An 18,565-nucleotide genomic window follows, 5' to 3' on the forward strand; every position below is an offset into this window, starting at 1 on the left:
TCTAAAGATCAAATAACATTACTCACATAGCATCTCTGTGATATATAAAAATAACTTTTCATATTTACTTGTATTCATATTTCATTATACCTCATAATTGATGTATTGCTATATTATTATTATTTATTTGTGTTTTATTTGGTAATTATCAATTATTATTTTATTTATATTGTTTATTTTTTTAAAGTAATTATTCCATACAGCTCTGTTGCTCTTCCTAGTGCAGCGCCTTGTCTGTTGCTGAGCAGGCAGTGACCTCACGGCGCCATATTAAAATGCTCCCTCCTCTTTGCCTGTGAGATCGTAGCTTAGCTGCAGCAGCTAGCCGCCAGTCTGCTTTTTACATCCACAAGACTGACAGAGGGCAACGACGTGATGGAAATTGACTCGCTTCAAGAGGCACTCAGAGGTCACTTTAGTTTATTTCGATACGTGTTGTGTTCATTGAGACCATGTGTTATACGTGTGCTTTCGTAATTGTTATAAAAATAAATCGATTGTATCTCACAAGCTAATGTTGCTAGTTAGCTGCTACTCAGGACTAGCTAACGCTAACATTACAAGCGGTTTTACGGAAATGGTTAGGTGTCTTTTCCAATTCATTAGCCAGGCAAGGAAGCTAACTAAAATATGACGCTTTTCTTTATCAGTAACTTAATTCCGAACATATATGCATTTGTCCTCAGTATTTGACAACTTGCTGATAGATATTTTTGGCTGAGATGAAGTAACTGGCCAGTGTCACCGGCTATCGGAAGACTGCTGTTTGCCGGCTACACTGTTGCGGCTAACTTAACATGCTAACCAGAGCGCTAAACTTAAGCTAGTTATAGGTAGCAAGCGACCTAGCTAGATATGTAGCATCTACTAGCCCGCAACGTTATGTAAATAGCTAATGTTAATTAGACAATGTGATCTTCTTCAGCCAAAGCGTCGTCGGAGACCTGCTAACAAGCTTAATTTAGTTGATTAAAGTAGGTAATCACTGCAGGTAGCCAACACATGCTTTATAGCAGAGTTATCAAAAGTGTAGGTTAAGCTAGGTTAAATAAAAGCCTGTTATCTGAATCTGTGGTTAGGCTAGTACATAACGTATTGTCAGTGTATGTTTAATCACCCCGTGGTTTATTTTCTCTCCTCAGATTTTGATAAGACTGCAAAGAAGGAGGCATCTCCTCTTCTGGAACAGTTTCTATGTCACATTGCAAAGACTGGAGAGACCATGTAAGTGAGCACTGCAGGCCTGATAAATTCCCCCCTCTGTACTACAACAACGCACACAAACACACATTTCATTATTATTATAATTATTATTTTAGAATTTTTTTAACTGACTTGTGTTCATACTTTTTTTTTTTATAGATGTGTAGTCCATGAATAAGTTTTATACAGAAATCATTTTTGTTAAATAGTCTGTCGTGCAATTTTGATGTCAGTGTAACTGTATTTTCATGTCTCTTCTTAAATAAAATGTTACCATAGTATGTATATAGTCACCAACCTATTTGTCCAGTTTTTCCTGTATTCTAATGTGTTATGCCAAATGTGTTGAGCCTTATTCTGCTTACTCTTTTCTTCTAGGGTTCACTGGTCTCAATTTAAGAACTACTTTCTGTTTAAATTGGAGAAGGTGATGGATGACTTCAAAGCCTCAGCACCTGAGCAAAGAGGTCCTGCAAATCCCAACGTGGAGTCAATTCCATTTGAAGATATGAAGGAGAGAATCCTGAAGATTGTGAAGGGATACAATGGGTAGGTTCCCAGCTAAAGTTGTATATTTCTGTATGATAGTGGCAGACTGATTGGATGGATGGAGAAGCCAAATTGAGCATGTCTGGTTCCTCATGACCAACACACGCCAAGGTAGGGGTGCATCCCGAATCTCTTATTTGATATTTCCTAATGAATAAATAATATAAACACATTCTGCCAGTAGAAATGATGCGTGTGCCTCTGAGCAGTACACAGTATAAATACAGAATTCAGGTTGTTATTCATGTACGTGTTTGTTAAACAGGTAACAGGCTACAGAGAGGAAACACTGCTGCCCTGGCAGTGATAACTGTGTGCCTTTTTATTAGTATTAGCACAGTGCACATGTGTGCAGACACAAACTCCATCAAACAGCTGTTATAGCCATCTGACAGCTGATCCAGCTGTGATCAGCTGCCGCCGTCAGCAAGGAAAACACGCAAGTGAAGGAGATGTGGATGCAATTAAGAGACTTGGGATGCACCCTAGGCGTCCTGTAGCTCACCCTATTTGCTGCACAGATATCTGTAGCATACAACATAATTATTACTTCGTCATGTGTTACGACTGTAAAATACTATTGTATTGCTGATTTGGTCATTTTTGCACATTGATACCACCTCTTAAGGCTTTTCATTGTGTCCCAAATTGTTTGGCATGATCTGGCTCCATTGATTACATTGTTTAAATTGTGTATATTCGGTGTTGCTGGAGTAATGTCCTCTTTTTGTTTTTGTTTTTTTGTTTTTTTCCTGTCTTCTTTTTTTTTTCTCTGTGGGCTAAAAACCAGGAATGTATCTGAAATCACTCCCAATTTACTATGTCGTGCACTATATATTTACCCCGTTTTAAAAATGTATACCCTACGTAGTGCCCTCCAAAATTCCTACAGCGGAAACACTAACAATCCTACAATACAATGCGTTGCACTTTCTAGATGCAAGAATTACAGATTGTTGACAACTGTCGGTGATGATGCAAAATAATAATGATTCATAAGTGTCATAAATCTCAATTTACTTAAGCTCACTGTAAACTATTGGGTGTATATTATATAGGGAGTAGCGAGTGAGTAAACGAGGAAGTGATTTTAGACACAGCCCAGGTCTCTGGAACTTTAAGGGAACTGTCAGGAGTGTTGGTTTGAAATTTTAGGATTCTTAAGACTAGAGGTCTTCACGGGTTCAAAATTTTGGACTTGATCCAAAACAGATTTGTGCAGCTCAAACCCGATGTGCATATATTCATTTTAAAATAAAGATACCCCATCCAAAAGGGACCTGAGGACAGTGACACCTGGGCCAAAATAGAGGCGACCCAAAATGCGGTTAATTCAAACAGACCCAAATAGAAAGAGAGCACTAACACTAGCAGCAGCATGGTGGGTCAATAATTGAGAGATGAAGAGTAGCAAAACATTAAACTTTCCCCTGCATTTCACAGTTCACTCTTCATCTGTATTCAAAAAAACAAAATGTTCTCCTGCAATTATTATGACTCAAAACACAAGATAAGACATGATTGTGAGTGTGCTCAGATCCATCCCGGTATTAGATGTGTTGATACACAGACCCAAGACCCACTGCAATAGAATGGGACCCTACCCAGACTAAAGACTAAATATAGTTTGGTCCCAGCTCAACTTGGGTCCGGTCTTGGTTACTAGGAACCGAGCGTACCGGTGACAACCTCTACATCCAGCACAAACAGGTAAAAGGAAGTGTAAGGGATCAGAAATGTTGGATATGTTTTTGAAAGGGTTGATGGACAATAATTTACTCTGTTAAAGTAATAGAGCCAAAACCATTATTTGATTAGTTGCTGGACAGAAAATTACCCAGCAACAGGGATTGATCATCTGAGTAATTTTTTAAGCAAAAATACAAAAGATTCCCTGGTTCCAGCTTTTCCAAAGTGAGGATTTGCATGCTTTTCTTTGTTATAAATGATGGTAAACTGAATATTTTTAGGTGTTGGAGTGTTGGTTGGACAAAACAAGACATTTGAAGATGATGCCTTGGGCTCTGAGAACTTGTGATGGACATTTTTCACAGTTGACGTTTTATAGGCCAAGCGATTAATCGAGGAAATAATTGTCATGTTATTGATTTATGAAAATAAATTACGCATTTTCCATTTACTATATATTCAGTCTGTTACTGTTTTTTTTTTTTTTTTTTTCTTTTTCGTAATTTTAGAATTCCATTTACAATCCAGCGCTTATGTGAGCTGCTCACAGAACCCAAGAGGAACTACACAGGAACAGATAAGTTTCTTCGGGGGGTGGAGAAGGTATGTATTAAGCAGCATGGCTGTTTTTTATTTTTATTTATTATTATTATTATTATTATTATTATTATTATTATTAGTATTAGTATTATAATTATTATTTCTTCTTAAGTTGTTAACCTCCTGACACTTGCTTTCACTCATTTGGGAATTCTTGTTTCCCTCCAGAATGTAATGGTGGTAAGCTGTGTTCACCCAACCTCAGAGTAAGTGTCATGTCCAAATGAAACACTTTTTAGAAGAACTAAATCGTAACTTAATATGAAGTTTGGGGAATTATATTTTCCACTGGATTAAGAGTTTTGTTTTTTGGAACTGCGTTTTGCAGGAAAAATGGATGCAGTGCCGTCAATAGAGTGAATGGAGTGATGCTTCCTGGGAACACATCTGCTTTTACAGAGAGGTTGTGTTGGGGATAGATTTACTCCTTGATCCTAAAATTCACATACATTCATTACAGTTTAAAATGCTTTTATTTCACTCCTTTTTTTGTTTGTTTGTTTGCATTTTACTAGGAAAGTGAACGGTCCCGGAACTCCCCGGCCGCTGAACCGACCAAAGTTGTCTCTGGCCAACTCACTAGCAGCTAATGGCCTGCCAGACAGCACAGACAACAAAGACCTCAACACAGAGCAAGAAGGCGACAAAGACTCAAGGTATGTCAGAAACTATAACATACCAGAAAATATAACATACCAGAAAATATATTCTCCACGTTCAACATGAACCCGCTGGAGGCACATCTGTATCTGCTTCTTTGTTTGTCAGTGAGGTTTCAGCGTCAGGAGGTTCCTTGGGGAGCTCAGTGAAGAACAAACACCCAGACGCAGAAGAGGACATGGAAGCCGAGCAGCAGGAGGTGAAGAGACTTAAGTTTAGCAAGGACGAGGAGGAAGACGAAGATGAGGAGGATGAAGAGGAAGAGCAGGAGGTGGACACACTGAGACCTTTACATGCTGCCTGCCTCTCAAAAGAGGCAGAAGCCATGGTCCAAGAGGAAGAGGAGAAAGTCGGGTACAGCAAAGAAAATGAAGCCTCCAGCAGTGTTGCTGCCGCTGAAGACCAAGGTAGGTTTTTTTTGTTTGTTTGTTTTTTACGTGTCAGAAGCTCTCTAATTATTCCCCCAGTTCGTAAACGTGTAATGTTTCCCACACATAAACTTTACTTAGGCGGGCTGTCCAGGTATATCATTGTTCATTGTCCATTTTAGCTTTTTTTTTTTGTTTTTGTTTTTATTTTTATATCCATCCGAGAGAACTACTGTCAATCGCACATGCTCTGCAGTGAAACACATAAAGAGGGAGTCTTCTGTTAAATGTAGGTCTACTTATGCTGTTATTTTTGTAAACGCTTGTAAGTGCAACAACAAGCCTCCTCTACACGCGGCTCACCAATCAATTTTTGAAAATGAAAATGGCATTTGACATTTCATTTTCAAAGACTTAACCTGCTATACAGTGGACAATATTCAAATGCAGTAGGGCTGCAGCTATCGATTATTTTACTAATCGAGTATTCTACCTATTATTCCATCGAGTAATCGATTTATTGCTTTATTAAAGAGCCATAGTAAATATGCAAAAGAGAAAATAAGACTGGTCTCTTAAAATGAATAACTAATTGGTTAAATTTTTAGGAAAATCTACATTTTAATGCTTAAATTGCATACAATAATATGTCAAAACTAAACCCCTTTAGTGCATTTATGGACCATAATAAATTCTGGGTTTTAAAGAAAACATGTTCTGTAATGCAAAAACAAACACCTTTTGCTTTAAAACAGGTATATATGTTTAATTTTCAGAACTACAGGTTTCAACCTAACTACACCTCAGGCATAACGTAAGCCTTTACTGTCTTCTTTGTGGCATTTGTAGGAGGCAAAAACAAGTGGACAGGAACTGTGACTATCATAATAATAACATGAATGAAGCTCAGGCTTTCACAAATTGAAGGCAGCATTTTATTTTGTGGTTATTTTCTTGAGCAAAACCTAGCTAACGTAGGGACATCATAACTAGCCATCATATTCATTTACGTAACTAGCCTTTGCATATAGCAATAATTAACATAGCCTACATTCTTTACTAGTGTTAATATACCTTGTGTCGGGTCCTCTCTGTGGACTGGATGCGTAGACTGGAGGCTTTCTGCTGAGATGCTGAAGCATAGACATCGTGCTATTGAGGTAGGCTAGTACAGTTTTACAATAGACACACTGTACAGAGTTTTCGTGGACACTTTCAGTCGCTGTCTCTTCTCTGCACCCCTCGCTATTTTCCCTCTCCTCCTCCTCTTTGTATTCCGCGCCGACAGATCACACCAAAGACGCTCTGAACCGTCTCTGATCACACACAGTGTTAAGTGTGTCGTGTGACAGTAATAATCATCCGTGCGAAACACAGTGCGCTGTATGTATAACAAAGCTTCGATGAAAAAAATTTGCATAGCCGATTTTTAGTAATCGAGTTACGTGAGGAATCGTTTCACCCCTAAAATGCAGTAAGCGAAACAGCACCCCCAGTCTATTACATTTACCATAATGTCACCGCGCTCTTTTGGTGTCAAAATGAAAATGAAATCTGTCAGTCCCCTCATCAAGGCAGGTCTTCAGTAAATGTTAATGAACCAAGTCACTGAACGAAGGAGTGACGTCCTAACTGAAGACCCGCCTTGATGAGTGAAATGAGTGATGAGTTTGGGTGAAAAATGTTTGCACATTTTCCATGAGCAGCTCATATCAAGCCAACTTTGTAATTTCTCCCACCTAGTTCTACATTGTTATATATGCTGCAAGCACACTTAAATGTCTCTACAGGCAGTCCAATGGCCCACACTGCCAAACTATATGGTTCTAATTAGACAGAAAAAATATTTGTCTGGAAAAAGATGCACGTTTTAAGCAATTACAAATGTACAGCCAGTTTTCTTTATGTTCTGACTTTATGGCATTTTCAGATTGTTGTGGTGACGCGGTTTAGGACAGGCTCATTCCAACCAGTGCTTTCACTGTTTTAACATATAGCTGCATTCTAAAGTTCAGTGTGATTTGCTCTGTCAAAACAAGCGCAAGTTCAGCTGTGACTGCAGTTTTCCCTCCTACTGTGGGAAAATTCAGAAGATCAGCAAAGATGTTCATAATGCCCAATGTCTTTTGCAAAGCGTCTATGTCAGATGAAGATGGGTAGGTGGTAGGCACAGACATGATTTGCATTCACATGAATATGGTTGATCAGTTGTAGGTGTCATTGTATTGGTAGTAAATTTCAAGACTATCACATTAAAGCCTAATGTGGGCCATCTTCTTAGATGTCATATGTTGAGAGGCATATTACTCAGTCTTATATTATCCTTGTAATATCCCTAAGTTAAAATACTTCTGTAATATAAATTTAATCTAGGTTCTCTGCAATAATGAAAGGAAACACTGAATCCATTTTGTAAGCTTATGTGAATGAATGCAACAAGATCTATTGAATGACAGATTGAGTAGTGTGTGTGTGATCCTTCTTGAAGTTTTCTCCCCGACAAGAAGGCAAGCAAACCAGTCATTCATCTTAAATGATCTGGAAAGATAGAGGGTAATTTCACAGTCTGAAGAGGGCTAAAACATGACAAAACGTACTCTGTGGTGTTTTTTTAATATGTTTTTTCCACTTTTTCACCACAGAACCAACAAGCAGCACCCAGGCTGAGGTGTGTGCAGGCTCAGGTCAGGAGGCTGAGCGGGCTGAGAGGGAGGTGCCATGTGGCTCCCAGGAGGAGGGTAGTGACATGGATCAGACGGAGCAGCAGGCACCTGCAGGTGTCCTGGAGAGTCCTGAGACCAGCAGGGACAGCGAGGAGAGCAACAGTGACCCAGTCAGCAGCAGCAGTAGCAGCAGTGGTAGCAGCTGTAGCATAGAGGAGAGTGCAGAAGCAGACAGAGAAGACATAGCTCTCACTCCCTCCAGCAGTACAACTGAACCTCCTACAGAGAGCGCCATGGAAAGTGCCGTCTTGAACACTGGGACCACTGAGGAGCCCATGGAGCAGGACTAGACTGAAGGCCCCCTTGCAGCCATGTGTGACCATAAACCAGCTTGTCCTTGAATCCAGCTTGACTGTCACTGGTAATGAGGATAACTGCACCTCATACACAAGACGAACGCCTCGTCCTGCTTTTGGAAACTCCTCCAAAATGGCGACCTGGCATTGATGTGGGCATACAAATAAATTTTCATTTGAAGTTTTTTTTTTTAAACATTTTTTTTATTATTTTAACTGGAATATTTTATTGATCTTCTTATCCTCTGCTTTAAAGTTTCCCTTAAAGGGGGTTGGTTTCAGCTGCCTTGAGTTTCTTGGCTGGATTTCTTCTTTTTTTTTTTTTTTTATTTTTTTTTTTTTATTGGGCAATGGGGTTGTTTGGATGCTTGGGTGGTCTGGTTCTTTTCTTATGCCATTCACTCCAACCATTTTGACATGACAAGATTGGTAGTCTACGTTTTGTACGCGTTAAGCCCAGTGTACCACACTACCAGGGTCAGAACAGAGCCTGACCAGCCCCTCATTATTTATGAAATTGTTCAAGATATGAGCTGCCACCACCATTTCTGTTCCTGGCTGAAGATCATGTAAAAATGTTCTTTAGTCACGCAATGACCTGAACTTAACACCCCACCACCATGTTGTTACTCCACCAAGATCCACCAGGCAGTTGAGAACATAAATTGTTTTAAAATTAATTTCTCCATCCTTGTGAGATGGGAGACTATTTTTTTTTCCATTGTGTCCTTATATTATTTTAACCATATTTTTGCAATGATACACTACCAATCCCACTGAACAATACTATGACATGCTACCTTGTAGAGGCGTCTTCTGTAAAATTATATATTTTGGATGCATAAAACCACCATAATTTATATGATCAATTCAATGAGTTATTTTGGAGTATGTTTTTGTTTCGTCTGCCAGTTGTAGTTTCCAATACCAGCTGTAAGTACAAAGATGACTTCTGCTTTCTTTGTATCGTGATGTCACCATGTTGTCTCACCGACCGATATCCAGAGCAGTTTCTGGTTCCAGTTCTACACCTGTTTCTGCAGCTGTACTTTTTGATATTTAGAATTTTAAATTTCTGTAAAGTAGATTTTTGTAGATTGTAATACAGTATGTGTTCACTGCCTTTGTGAAACCATATATTATTGTATAATTTCTGTGTATGCTCTGAATGCTTTTGCTTTCAGTGCGGTATTCAGAAACAGCAATAAATGTTAACATTTTTATGCGTGGTGGTCTTGCTTACTTTCACCCGGCAGCACATTTATTCTGTTCACTGTGTAAATTACTAGTGTATGTAATGCCCCCCTTGAATATGCTGGATTATGCTGGTTATAGCTGGATACAGTACTTCTCAGGAGAGGTCCAAAACACCATGTTCACAGCAGACATTTTGCCTTGTTATGGCAGGGAAACACAGGTGTCATCAATAACTTTAGTTAAGGCTGCATTCCATTTAAGGTAAATTGCAGGGTCCTGGTATAGTTTATGCTGGATCACTGGAATGTAGCTAGGACAATTAAAGGAACAGTTAATGTCATTAGTTACACCCGGTCTTTTCCTACTATGACAAGTGAAAATATCTGCCATGAAAAAGGCCATTTGAGCATTTCAAACATTTACAGTAATTTGTTTAGTGTTTTGGAAATGAACTTTTGACCCCAACTTTTCACCAGCAACACAAACCTATGCTGTGTCCTAATTCCAATTGCATACTAATTGTTAATAGTATGTACCGGTCTATTGATTGTATTAATAGGTAATGATGCAATAAGTACGTCAACAGACATCAAACTGCGGCCTTAGAGCACCACTGCCAATTAACAAAAGGAAAAGCAAAGTGTTTTTAAAAAAAAAAAAAATGCAATACTTATTTTTTGTTTTCCAAGAGTGTTCTTGAGCTGTCACCACCATCTGCAATTCATTTAAATGTTTTACAGCTGTTAGTAGCTCCTCTGTTCGCTTTGTCCATTGCATTGTGGGACAGTAGTGTACACCATCATCACTGGCACAAATCAAGTGTTTTGTAGTATGCATACTGACTTTTGGAGTGTAGTTTGTCGTTTTCCAGTGTGAACAAATTACACACTACAAACTCTGGTTAGTATTGAATTGAGACACAGCCAGAATATTCCTGTACTTGTTAATTAGGTATATTTTGGTCTGATTAGTTGGCTGCAAGGTATCCCGAGCAGCAGAAACGATGTTTCTAACAAACATTCTGACTTGTCATAGCCGGAAAAGCACAGAATGTGGAACTAATAACATTAACTATGGCTCTAGTCCATTTAGGATCCCAGTAAGCCATGCCATGTAGCCAGCATGCACACTATCAGGATCATGGCAATAACCTAATAATGAAATGCAGCCAATATGAATGTTTACACCTGTGTTTGACAAGTTGTTTTGCCATATTAATCTTCATGTAATTTGTGTTCCTCTCAGCTTTGATGTCCATAAGCACGTTATTTCCACAGGAAGCAATTGAAAAATGTCATGTGCAGTAAAATTAGGTGAACTCACAGGCTTCATTTGTATGTATTTATTTTAAAAGGGAAAAAACGTTTTGTTAAGATTTTATTTTAGGAGAGTCTCTGTCCGGCTGCTCCTTATTGTTGCATGTAATGTACCCATTAGCACTACTGTTGTCTTATCCCTCCGTGTCAGAGGGGGACAAGAGAAGCATGATTTGAAAATGATGAAGACAGCCCCTTTAATTTGGAAGGATTTTAGGAGTTTGTGAAATAACACAAGATGTGTTTTCTGTAGAGGCTGATCATCTGTTATGGGGCTCTGGTCATAATCAAAATATACAGGGGAATTAAATAAAGAGGACCTTTCATGTCAATTTGTTCAGCAAAGCTCTAAGATACTTCCCTATCGGTCAATTCACAATATCATGTCACTGCGGTCTTTTGACTGCTGAAATTTGTCCTGGCTCCCTGAGGAAATAAAACTGCATTAATCCACGTGGCACTGTTTAAACTGTGAGCTTTGAAGACTTGTCTCCAGGGAAACAAATGCCAGGTCAGGAGGGATATTAAAAGCAGCTTGACACCATTATTTTTAATCTGACCCTAGCTTTGTGAATGGCAGATGAAATGGACAGAGGAGGATGGTAATTTGAAGGTTTCACAGACTTTTTAAGACATCAGTGGCCTGCAGAAATGGCCAGTTGACTCTTCACACTTGTATCACACTTTGTACTATATCTTAGTTACTCCTCAGTTTATGTGTCATTACTGCACTTGCAGATTTTGCTTTGGGCCCCAAATTATATCTTTGCTGTCTTCTGTGTCTGCAGCTGTGGGCAGCAGGACTATATTAGCTGGGGCTAAAATTTTAGAAAGGTGAATATACCAGCCTGTTGTCAGATCCGCAATGAGAAAAGCTGCCTCTGGCCTCCCTGAGAAGTAAAAAATCAAATCAGATTAAATTGAAAATGAAAGAAAACACTGCAGGGCTATATCTTGAATGTGCAGCAGCATCACTTTTCTTTGCATTCCAATTTTCTTCTGAATTATCCCAAAAATGTAGAAGAAACTATGGATGTTAGAGTTCATCGTGGACTTCAGGAAGGAGAGAGGAGGCGCACATGACCCCATCCACATGGGGATGGCTGTTGGCTCCTGGGGACCCATATTTCGGAGAACCTGTCCTGGACCACCAACACCTCCTGCCTGGTCAGGAAGGCTCACCAGCGCCTCTTCTTCCTGAGGACACTGAAGAAGAACCAACTGTCCTCAGCTGTCCTGGTGAACTTCTATCGCTGCACAGTAGAGAGCGTCCTAACCAACTGCGTCACAGTCTGGTACGGGAACTGCTCTGCTGCAGAGCGCAACGCACTGGAGCGGGTGGTGAAAACTGCCCAGCGCATCACAGGGACTCCACTTCCAGCCATTGAGGACATCCTGAGGAAACGCTGTCTGCGTCGAGCCCGCAGCATTCTAAAGGCCTCCTCTCACCCCTGCCTTCCGGCAGGTGCCTCAGGTGCCTCCGGACCAGGACCAGCAGACTAAGAAACAGCTTTTTTCCCAGAGCTGTCTTCCTACTGAACTCTGCCCCCTGCTGAATCCACTGTCCCCTCATGTACCTTAACTTAAATGCTGCTATATTGTTTTTGCTACATGAACCACATCTTCATTTGCACTACCGGACTATTTATTTATACATATACTGCATCATTTGCACTCCAGTACTATGTACCGAATACTGCAATAACTCATCTACTGCACTGTTAACTATATCCATAAATTCCACTACTTTATATTCATTGCACTGCTGTTCTGCCCAGTCCAATTCATTATTGTACATATCCATCAGTATACTTCTGTTTATAGTAATGCCATCTGTATATAATGTCCGTAATACCACAATATTTTCATATTACTGCTCTATCCTGCATTTATGCACACACTTTATATCCTGCACTTGCTTATTGCACTTCTGGTTAGACCTAAACTGCATTTCGTTGCCTTGTACTTGTACATGTGTAATGACAATAAAGTTGAATCTAATCTAATCTAAAACCCTAAAATGGTCTCACTGTTGAGAAGGTATAGGTATGAGTATATAATTATAATGGTGATAGCTGCAGTGAGTAGAGTGAAGCCTTTGATCAAACGAGTCAGTAAAATAACTATGAAATTAAACTCTTCCTCATTTGCCGGAGCCTCCTCATGGACCCCTGGGGGCCTCTGGACTACAATTAAAACCCACTGGGCTGCTGTATGTAGTTATATTTGAGTTTCATGCTTAACCACCTGCCTTAAGAGAAGAACTTTTAAATGGATCTGTGGTCAGTAGTAGTGCATACCGAATCAAGCTAATTGTCTCGAGTCATCATATCAAGGGGAAGTGCTTCAGTGTTGGACACACTTGGCGACACTGACAGGATTAAAAGAAAAAAAATAAATCCAAGTCTTAAGAAAGTCATTATAACAGAAGTTACTCTTTTAGTTGAAGTGCATCGGTTGGGAGATTTGAGCATATTAGGTGGTTGAAACAGGATTGAAAGTTCACAGATGGAGCTGCAGCAGCATCTTTACCACCAGTCACGTCCTCTCTGATGGGGTCAGGCACTGCCACACGCAATCTCCGTATAATCCAATAGAGGGTACTGTTTCGTTTCCAAGCCAGATCAAACATGCTTAGCCTGCCCTGAAATCAGAATGCAGACCCAGTCCTCCTGGCGCTTGTGAATGCAGGCTATAACACATTCAGTATGCCTCCTTATACACTACCTTGAATCGCCTGAAAAAGCACACACACAGACGTCATGACCTCCTTCAGCTGCATCCAACGCTGTCCGCATGATTGTCCAAATGCCAGTGTTAGTTTCTGCCGCTGCTTGGTTTAACCTGTGACACATTTATCACGCCTCTTCAAAAACCACAGACATCAGATCAACTCCCACATGTCTCATTTCTCACAGGAGCAAACAGGCTTTTATCAGAATGATCTAGAATACGTTGCTTGTAAATATTAGCTTCTTATCTTGTGGTGAATTACATGTCACCAATTTTTTTGTTAAGAAAATAAACAAGGTGAGAAACTGATTTTCTCTACATTGCCTAAAAGGTTTGTTAGTGTCTCTGTTGGAGAATTTCAGGCAAAAGCAGGTCCAGGGATCGGGTGGGGGTTGGTGTCAATGTCAAGTTACATTATTTGGCACACAGCAGGGTCAAACATTCTGAACTACTCTGACAAAATGGCAAACACCAGCAGTGGGTGGGACGCCATTCAGTGTGTTGGCAGACTAGAAAAGTCTGGGGGAAAAAACATTTATTTTCCCCCACTTCAAGAATACCAAGCGCAGCTAAAAATGGAGTCAGCAGGGAGGCTCCGCCACAGGAGGCCTCCAGACAGACTTCACAAGCACCGCTTAGCAAGGGGACAGTGAGAAATACTATCTAATGTTCTGAAATGGTCAGTGGAAAAAGGTAGAGATTCAGTTATTCTGATGTCCAGGCTCCAGTGGGTTTGAGGAGTGGATTTTTATGGGGCTCAGTGTGGGGGCGGCACGCTCAGTGGGCACCGACCTCAGGTGGCTGCTGTTTGAACTTCCACTTCTCTTTCAGAATGGCATCATCACACAGAAAGAGATACAGTAAGTGGAAGGCTGCTTTGATTTACTATTTGTGTCATCGCCTCTCAGCGTCCTCTTTCAGATCTGCCTCAAGTCCCGTCAAAAGTGCCAAATTCGAAGACATTACGCATTGTATAAAGTGGAGACATTTATGGTTGGCAATAAAATGCTGGCTGTAAGCATGGCTGGGGAAATCAGGTCAGTGTTAAAAGATATGTATGCAAAAGAGCGGCCGTGAGTTTGACTCCTACAGAAGCACTTAACCTTATGTTTCCAAAGACATGCATCTTGGTTTTACAGACCTGTAAAAATACTATACAGTAAATAGGAGACAAGCAGGCGAAACACATCGAAGACAAGCTGGCAAAGTGTCCCAGCAGCTAGGACCATAAAAAATAAAAGCAGCTTCACCAACTTTTGATTTAACCCGTGGAACAACCAGACGGCCTGTGCCAGATGACCTGAGAACTGTCTCATATTTGTTAAGCAGGTCAGAGAGGTGCTGTGGAGACAGGTCATGTAGGGCTTCATTGGCTACAAGTAACTATTGGAATCAATTCTAAAACTACATGGAAGCCAATGCAGATATCTGAGAAGGGGTAGTCAGATCAGATTAGCTCTGTCTTGTTAGGACTCTGGCTGCGTTGTGGCATTTTGAATTTAGTAGCTGGCCCAAAGCCTTTTTTAAGTAGACAAGTGAGAAGGGCACTGCAGGAACCTGACCAACTGCATCTACCATGACAAGAAGTCTTTTTTTAGGCACCACTTTGGTCCAGACTGAAATATCTCAACAACTAATGGATGGATTGTCATGATACTGGATACAGAGATACCCATGAAGCCTAGAGGATGAATCCTAATAACCTTGGTAAGTCACTGACTTTTCCTGTAGCGCCACCAGCAGGTCACAATTTTCACTCATTCAGGGAAATATCTCCACATCATCTCGATGAATTGCCACAAAATTCTGAACAGATATTCATGGTTCCTGTAAAAACTGTGGTGATCCCTTAACTTTTCATTTAGTGCCAACATCGGGTCAACATTTTAATTTGTGCAATACTATGATTTATGAACAAATACCTGCAAAGCTAATGACATTCCCATCAGCCTCAGCTGCACTTTGTGTTTAGTGCTAATTCGCAAATTGCACCATGCTAAACATGCTAAACTAAGACGTGAACAGGGTTAACATTATACCTGCTAAACATCACCATGGTAACATTGTCAGTGTAAGGACGTTACCATTTAGCTCAAAGCACTGTTGTGCCAAAGTGCGGTACTTTCCGGCGAGGGAGCGGCTAAATGAGAACGCATTTCCTGTCACAGGAGCTTAGCACCAATACCAAGAATTTCTGTTTTGTCATTGTGAAGTTGCAGGAAATTGTGTGACATTTAGTTGCATATATCTTTAATGCATTCAACTAGATTGATGATGGTAGGTTTTCCCCTTTTCTGCCACAGTGTTTTGTACTGTCTCATCTCAACCAACCTCCCTCCAGATCTTTATAAGCATTAATAGGTGTTCGAGGTCACACAGTACCAGAAAGTGCTCAATTTCTCAACATTTTCTGTGTTTCTGATGGTTAAGCAGTGACAAAATCTGAATTTTATTTATGTTCCTACTAAAATGTCCTTCTAAAATAAGAAACATTACCAGTATCCATCAGGTTATAGCCTTTCTGCAAGTTTACTACACTCTAATGAAGTACACTGATTGACTTTACTCACCATGTTGGCAGCACAGGGCCTGTCTGCTTCCCCCAGCCACTCCGTCTAATGGCACTGAAGGGTCCTGTTTATAACTGCCCCATGCTTTTAGAGGCCATTTCCAGAGATGCGACCTGCTCTTTGCGCCGGGTTGTAAAAAGTGTGAACGGGAGACTAATAAAGGTGCAATTACAGCAATTGTGTGTGTGTGTGTGTGTGTGTGTGTGTGTTTGTGTGTGGTGATACCGCTGAGTGGGATTGTATATGTGTATCCTGCAGCTGAGGAGGTGGGGTTGCTTGGATGCTTTATGATGATGATAATGGATTGTTAGGCCACACTGGAGAGGCACAAGGGAGAGTTTCTGTCTGAGCTGCTGCTACCTGTCCAAGAAAACGCTGACATTTAGTAATTCTTCAGGTCTGTAGTTCAAGTATGTCTGACAGTAAAGATATAAATAAATAAGAAACTTACTGGGCTGATTACTTGAACTCTGTACACTAAATACAGTCAGCTTTTATTTATTTGAGCCCCTCAAAACCAGCTCAATGGAATAGACTCTTTTGAGATGGACACTTAAGCTGTATTGATTTTCAGCTGGAAGAACATAACGTCTGTGAGAACATGCCATGGATGGGTGAGAACTGCTGCTGTGGGAGGCCAGAAAAATTGTGTGCCATAAGCACAGTTCAATTCACAACGACAATAGCGCCTTTGTCACATTTAGAGCTCACAGAGCCGAGAGGTCTAGAGACCAGAATTGCATGTGAAGTACTAGTACGTCATGGCACATACATTATAAATGAACAAGCAAGGTGGAGATAGTAAATATTAAAAGGTTGACATCTAAATTGTAAGAATGAAGCGTTTCTAAGTATGTGAAATTCAGCCTTACCTCATGCTCTCCAGGGATATTAATGAATGCTAATGGTCAATAAAAGCCCCACCAAACTACACACGTACACATGCACATGCACAGCACATATACATTTATTTTGGCCACAAATACACACACATGTAGTACATGCACACCTCTCTGTCCTTTCACAGACTGCTTATATACTGTACGAATGTTAGAATTAGACAGTTTGAGCATGTTTTTCTTTCAGCAGGTCTTTCAATTACTGTTTGGATCACGCTGAGATTCTAATTCCTTACTCCAGTGGTTCTCAAAGTGGAGCCCTGAGGAATGGACTATTTTGCAGCCCCATTTAGTGAATTAAGCTGATGACATGGGGGCCATTTTATTTTACAGAACAAGGCTAAAAGTCTTGCTAACAGTCCCAAGAGGCTGCAATGTCCACTGCACACACAATATAAAATTGTGAGATGGAACCAACAACATGCTGACAATTTAGCCATTCAGATTAGTAGTTTAAAGTACGTCCTAACAGAAAGGCCAAGAGAACATTAAAGGATCACCTCCTGTTTTCCAAGCAAGATGCCAGGAAGTTCAAGTTCCTGTTTCATAGGATCTTTCTTTGGGTCTATGAATGCTCCTACCGTGTTTCATAGCCATCTGGCCAGTAGTTGTTGAGGGAACTTGCTCTAAACTAAAAGTTTCAGTCTGATAATCATCTACCCTGGCCCTCAAATGATGGTGAATCCTCTTATATGGTTTCAGGGGAAAAAAAGAGTTGGTTCTAAAGTTTACATTGATACAAACAAAAGGCAGGACTGGTGGTTAGTGGTCTCCGTTTTGTATTATTTGCCCCAGAAGATGCAACATTAACGTCCTGTAGTCAGGTTTTAATAAGGACTCTCTCAAAAGTGATTCTCAGACAGTGGAAAACAGTGAAAAGCTCTGTTGTGTCATTTGGACAGGGGTCCTGTATGTTTTTTTTGTGACTTTCCAAAACTAACAATCCAAAAGTTACACCCGTGCTGGCAGAGCCTCCAAAGTTTTGATCGCATTGTCTGTGTATAATCTCTGTAACCAAAACTCCAATCGGCTCATTGGCTGTGGTTTTTCTACATTCATGTAGTTAGCCTGTTGTGACAGTGCTGTACTTAACACTTAATGATGTTGGTGTTATCAAGCACCACACTCTGCAGAGTCTCTTTGAACATGAGCACTGATACGCTCTGCACAAGCGTGAGATAAATCCTTTGGATCCAGTGGGAGATGTGGTGGTACAGAAGAATGACAGCATGTCTTTCCCTTTCTTTGGTTCGTCCTCTCCTTCCTTGTTCTGTTGCCGCCATCCTGTTGACTGAAGCCTATAATTTGGAATGTGTATAATGGATAAATTAGCTGTCAACCAATAAATCTGCGGGAAGCGAGCCATAGAGGTTCATGCGATCTGACCCAGGAAACTGCGCTGTGAGAATAGTTGAGCAGAGAGGGACGAGCTGTGGGAGGACGGACCCCAGTGAGTTATGGCTCCGCTGGGCCATAAACAAAACACAAGCAAAGGGGCCTTTGAAGCTAACAAGACCATGCAAGGGTCAAATACGTAGTTAGAGGCATTTATGTCTTTGGCATTCAAAGAGTCGCCTCGCATTTTGCATTCATCTGATGGAAAAAATGCAAGAAGATGAGACAAAAATGTTTTCAAATGGAGTAGGAAAGTTGGAAAAAAGCTAAATTCCACGTTAAAAAAAACAATACTGTAAAAACATTTTTTTTTTTGCAGTATTGTGTGCAGAATCTCAAGTACAATGTTTCATATAAAATGCATCAT

At 40.4% G+C, this 18,565-nt stretch overlaps 1 protein-coding gene across 1 annotated transcript; it reads left to right on the top strand.

The window, feature by feature from the left end:
• The first annotated feature begins 242 nt into the window (after positions 1-242).
• On the top strand, positions 243-9,311 carry ppp4r2b (protein phosphatase 4, regulatory subunit 2b). Its single transcript, XM_044169418.1, has 9 exons — positions 243-409; positions 1,143-1,224; positions 1,582-1,752; positions 3,951-4,044; positions 4,210-4,247; positions 4,370-4,444; positions 4,557-4,697; positions 4,810-5,108; positions 7,712-9,311. The coding sequence occupies exons 1-9, from the start codon at positions 376-378 to the stop codon at positions 8,080-8,082; spliced, it is 1,305 nt and encodes a 434-aa protein (XP_044025353.1). The 5' UTR covers positions 243-375; the 3' UTR covers positions 8,083-9,311.
• The last annotated feature ends 9,254 nt before the right edge of the window (positions 9,312-18,565 follow it).

This window comes from Siniperca chuatsi, linkage group LG2 (assembly GCF_020085105.1).
Source record: "Siniperca chuatsi isolate FFG_IHB_CAS linkage group LG2, ASM2008510v1, whole genome shotgun sequence".
Classification (NCBI taxonomy): domain Eukaryota; kingdom Metazoa; phylum Chordata; class Actinopteri; order Centrarchiformes; family Sinipercidae; genus Siniperca; species Siniperca chuatsi.

Excerpts from the sequence above, each read along its gene's own strand:
- ppp4r2b (XM_044169418.1), top strand. The coding sequence starts at position 376 with ATGGAAATTGACTCGCTTCAAGAGGCACTCAGAG. Across the intron at positions 410-1,142 it reads GCTTCAAGAGGCACTCAGAG|ATTTTGATAAGACTGCAAAG; the intron begins GTCACTTTAGTT and ends TTCTCTCCTCAG. Across the intron at positions 1,753-3,950 it reads ATTGTGAAGGGATACAATGG|AATTCCATTTACAATCCAGC; the intron begins GTAGGTTCCCAG and ends TCGTAATTTTAG.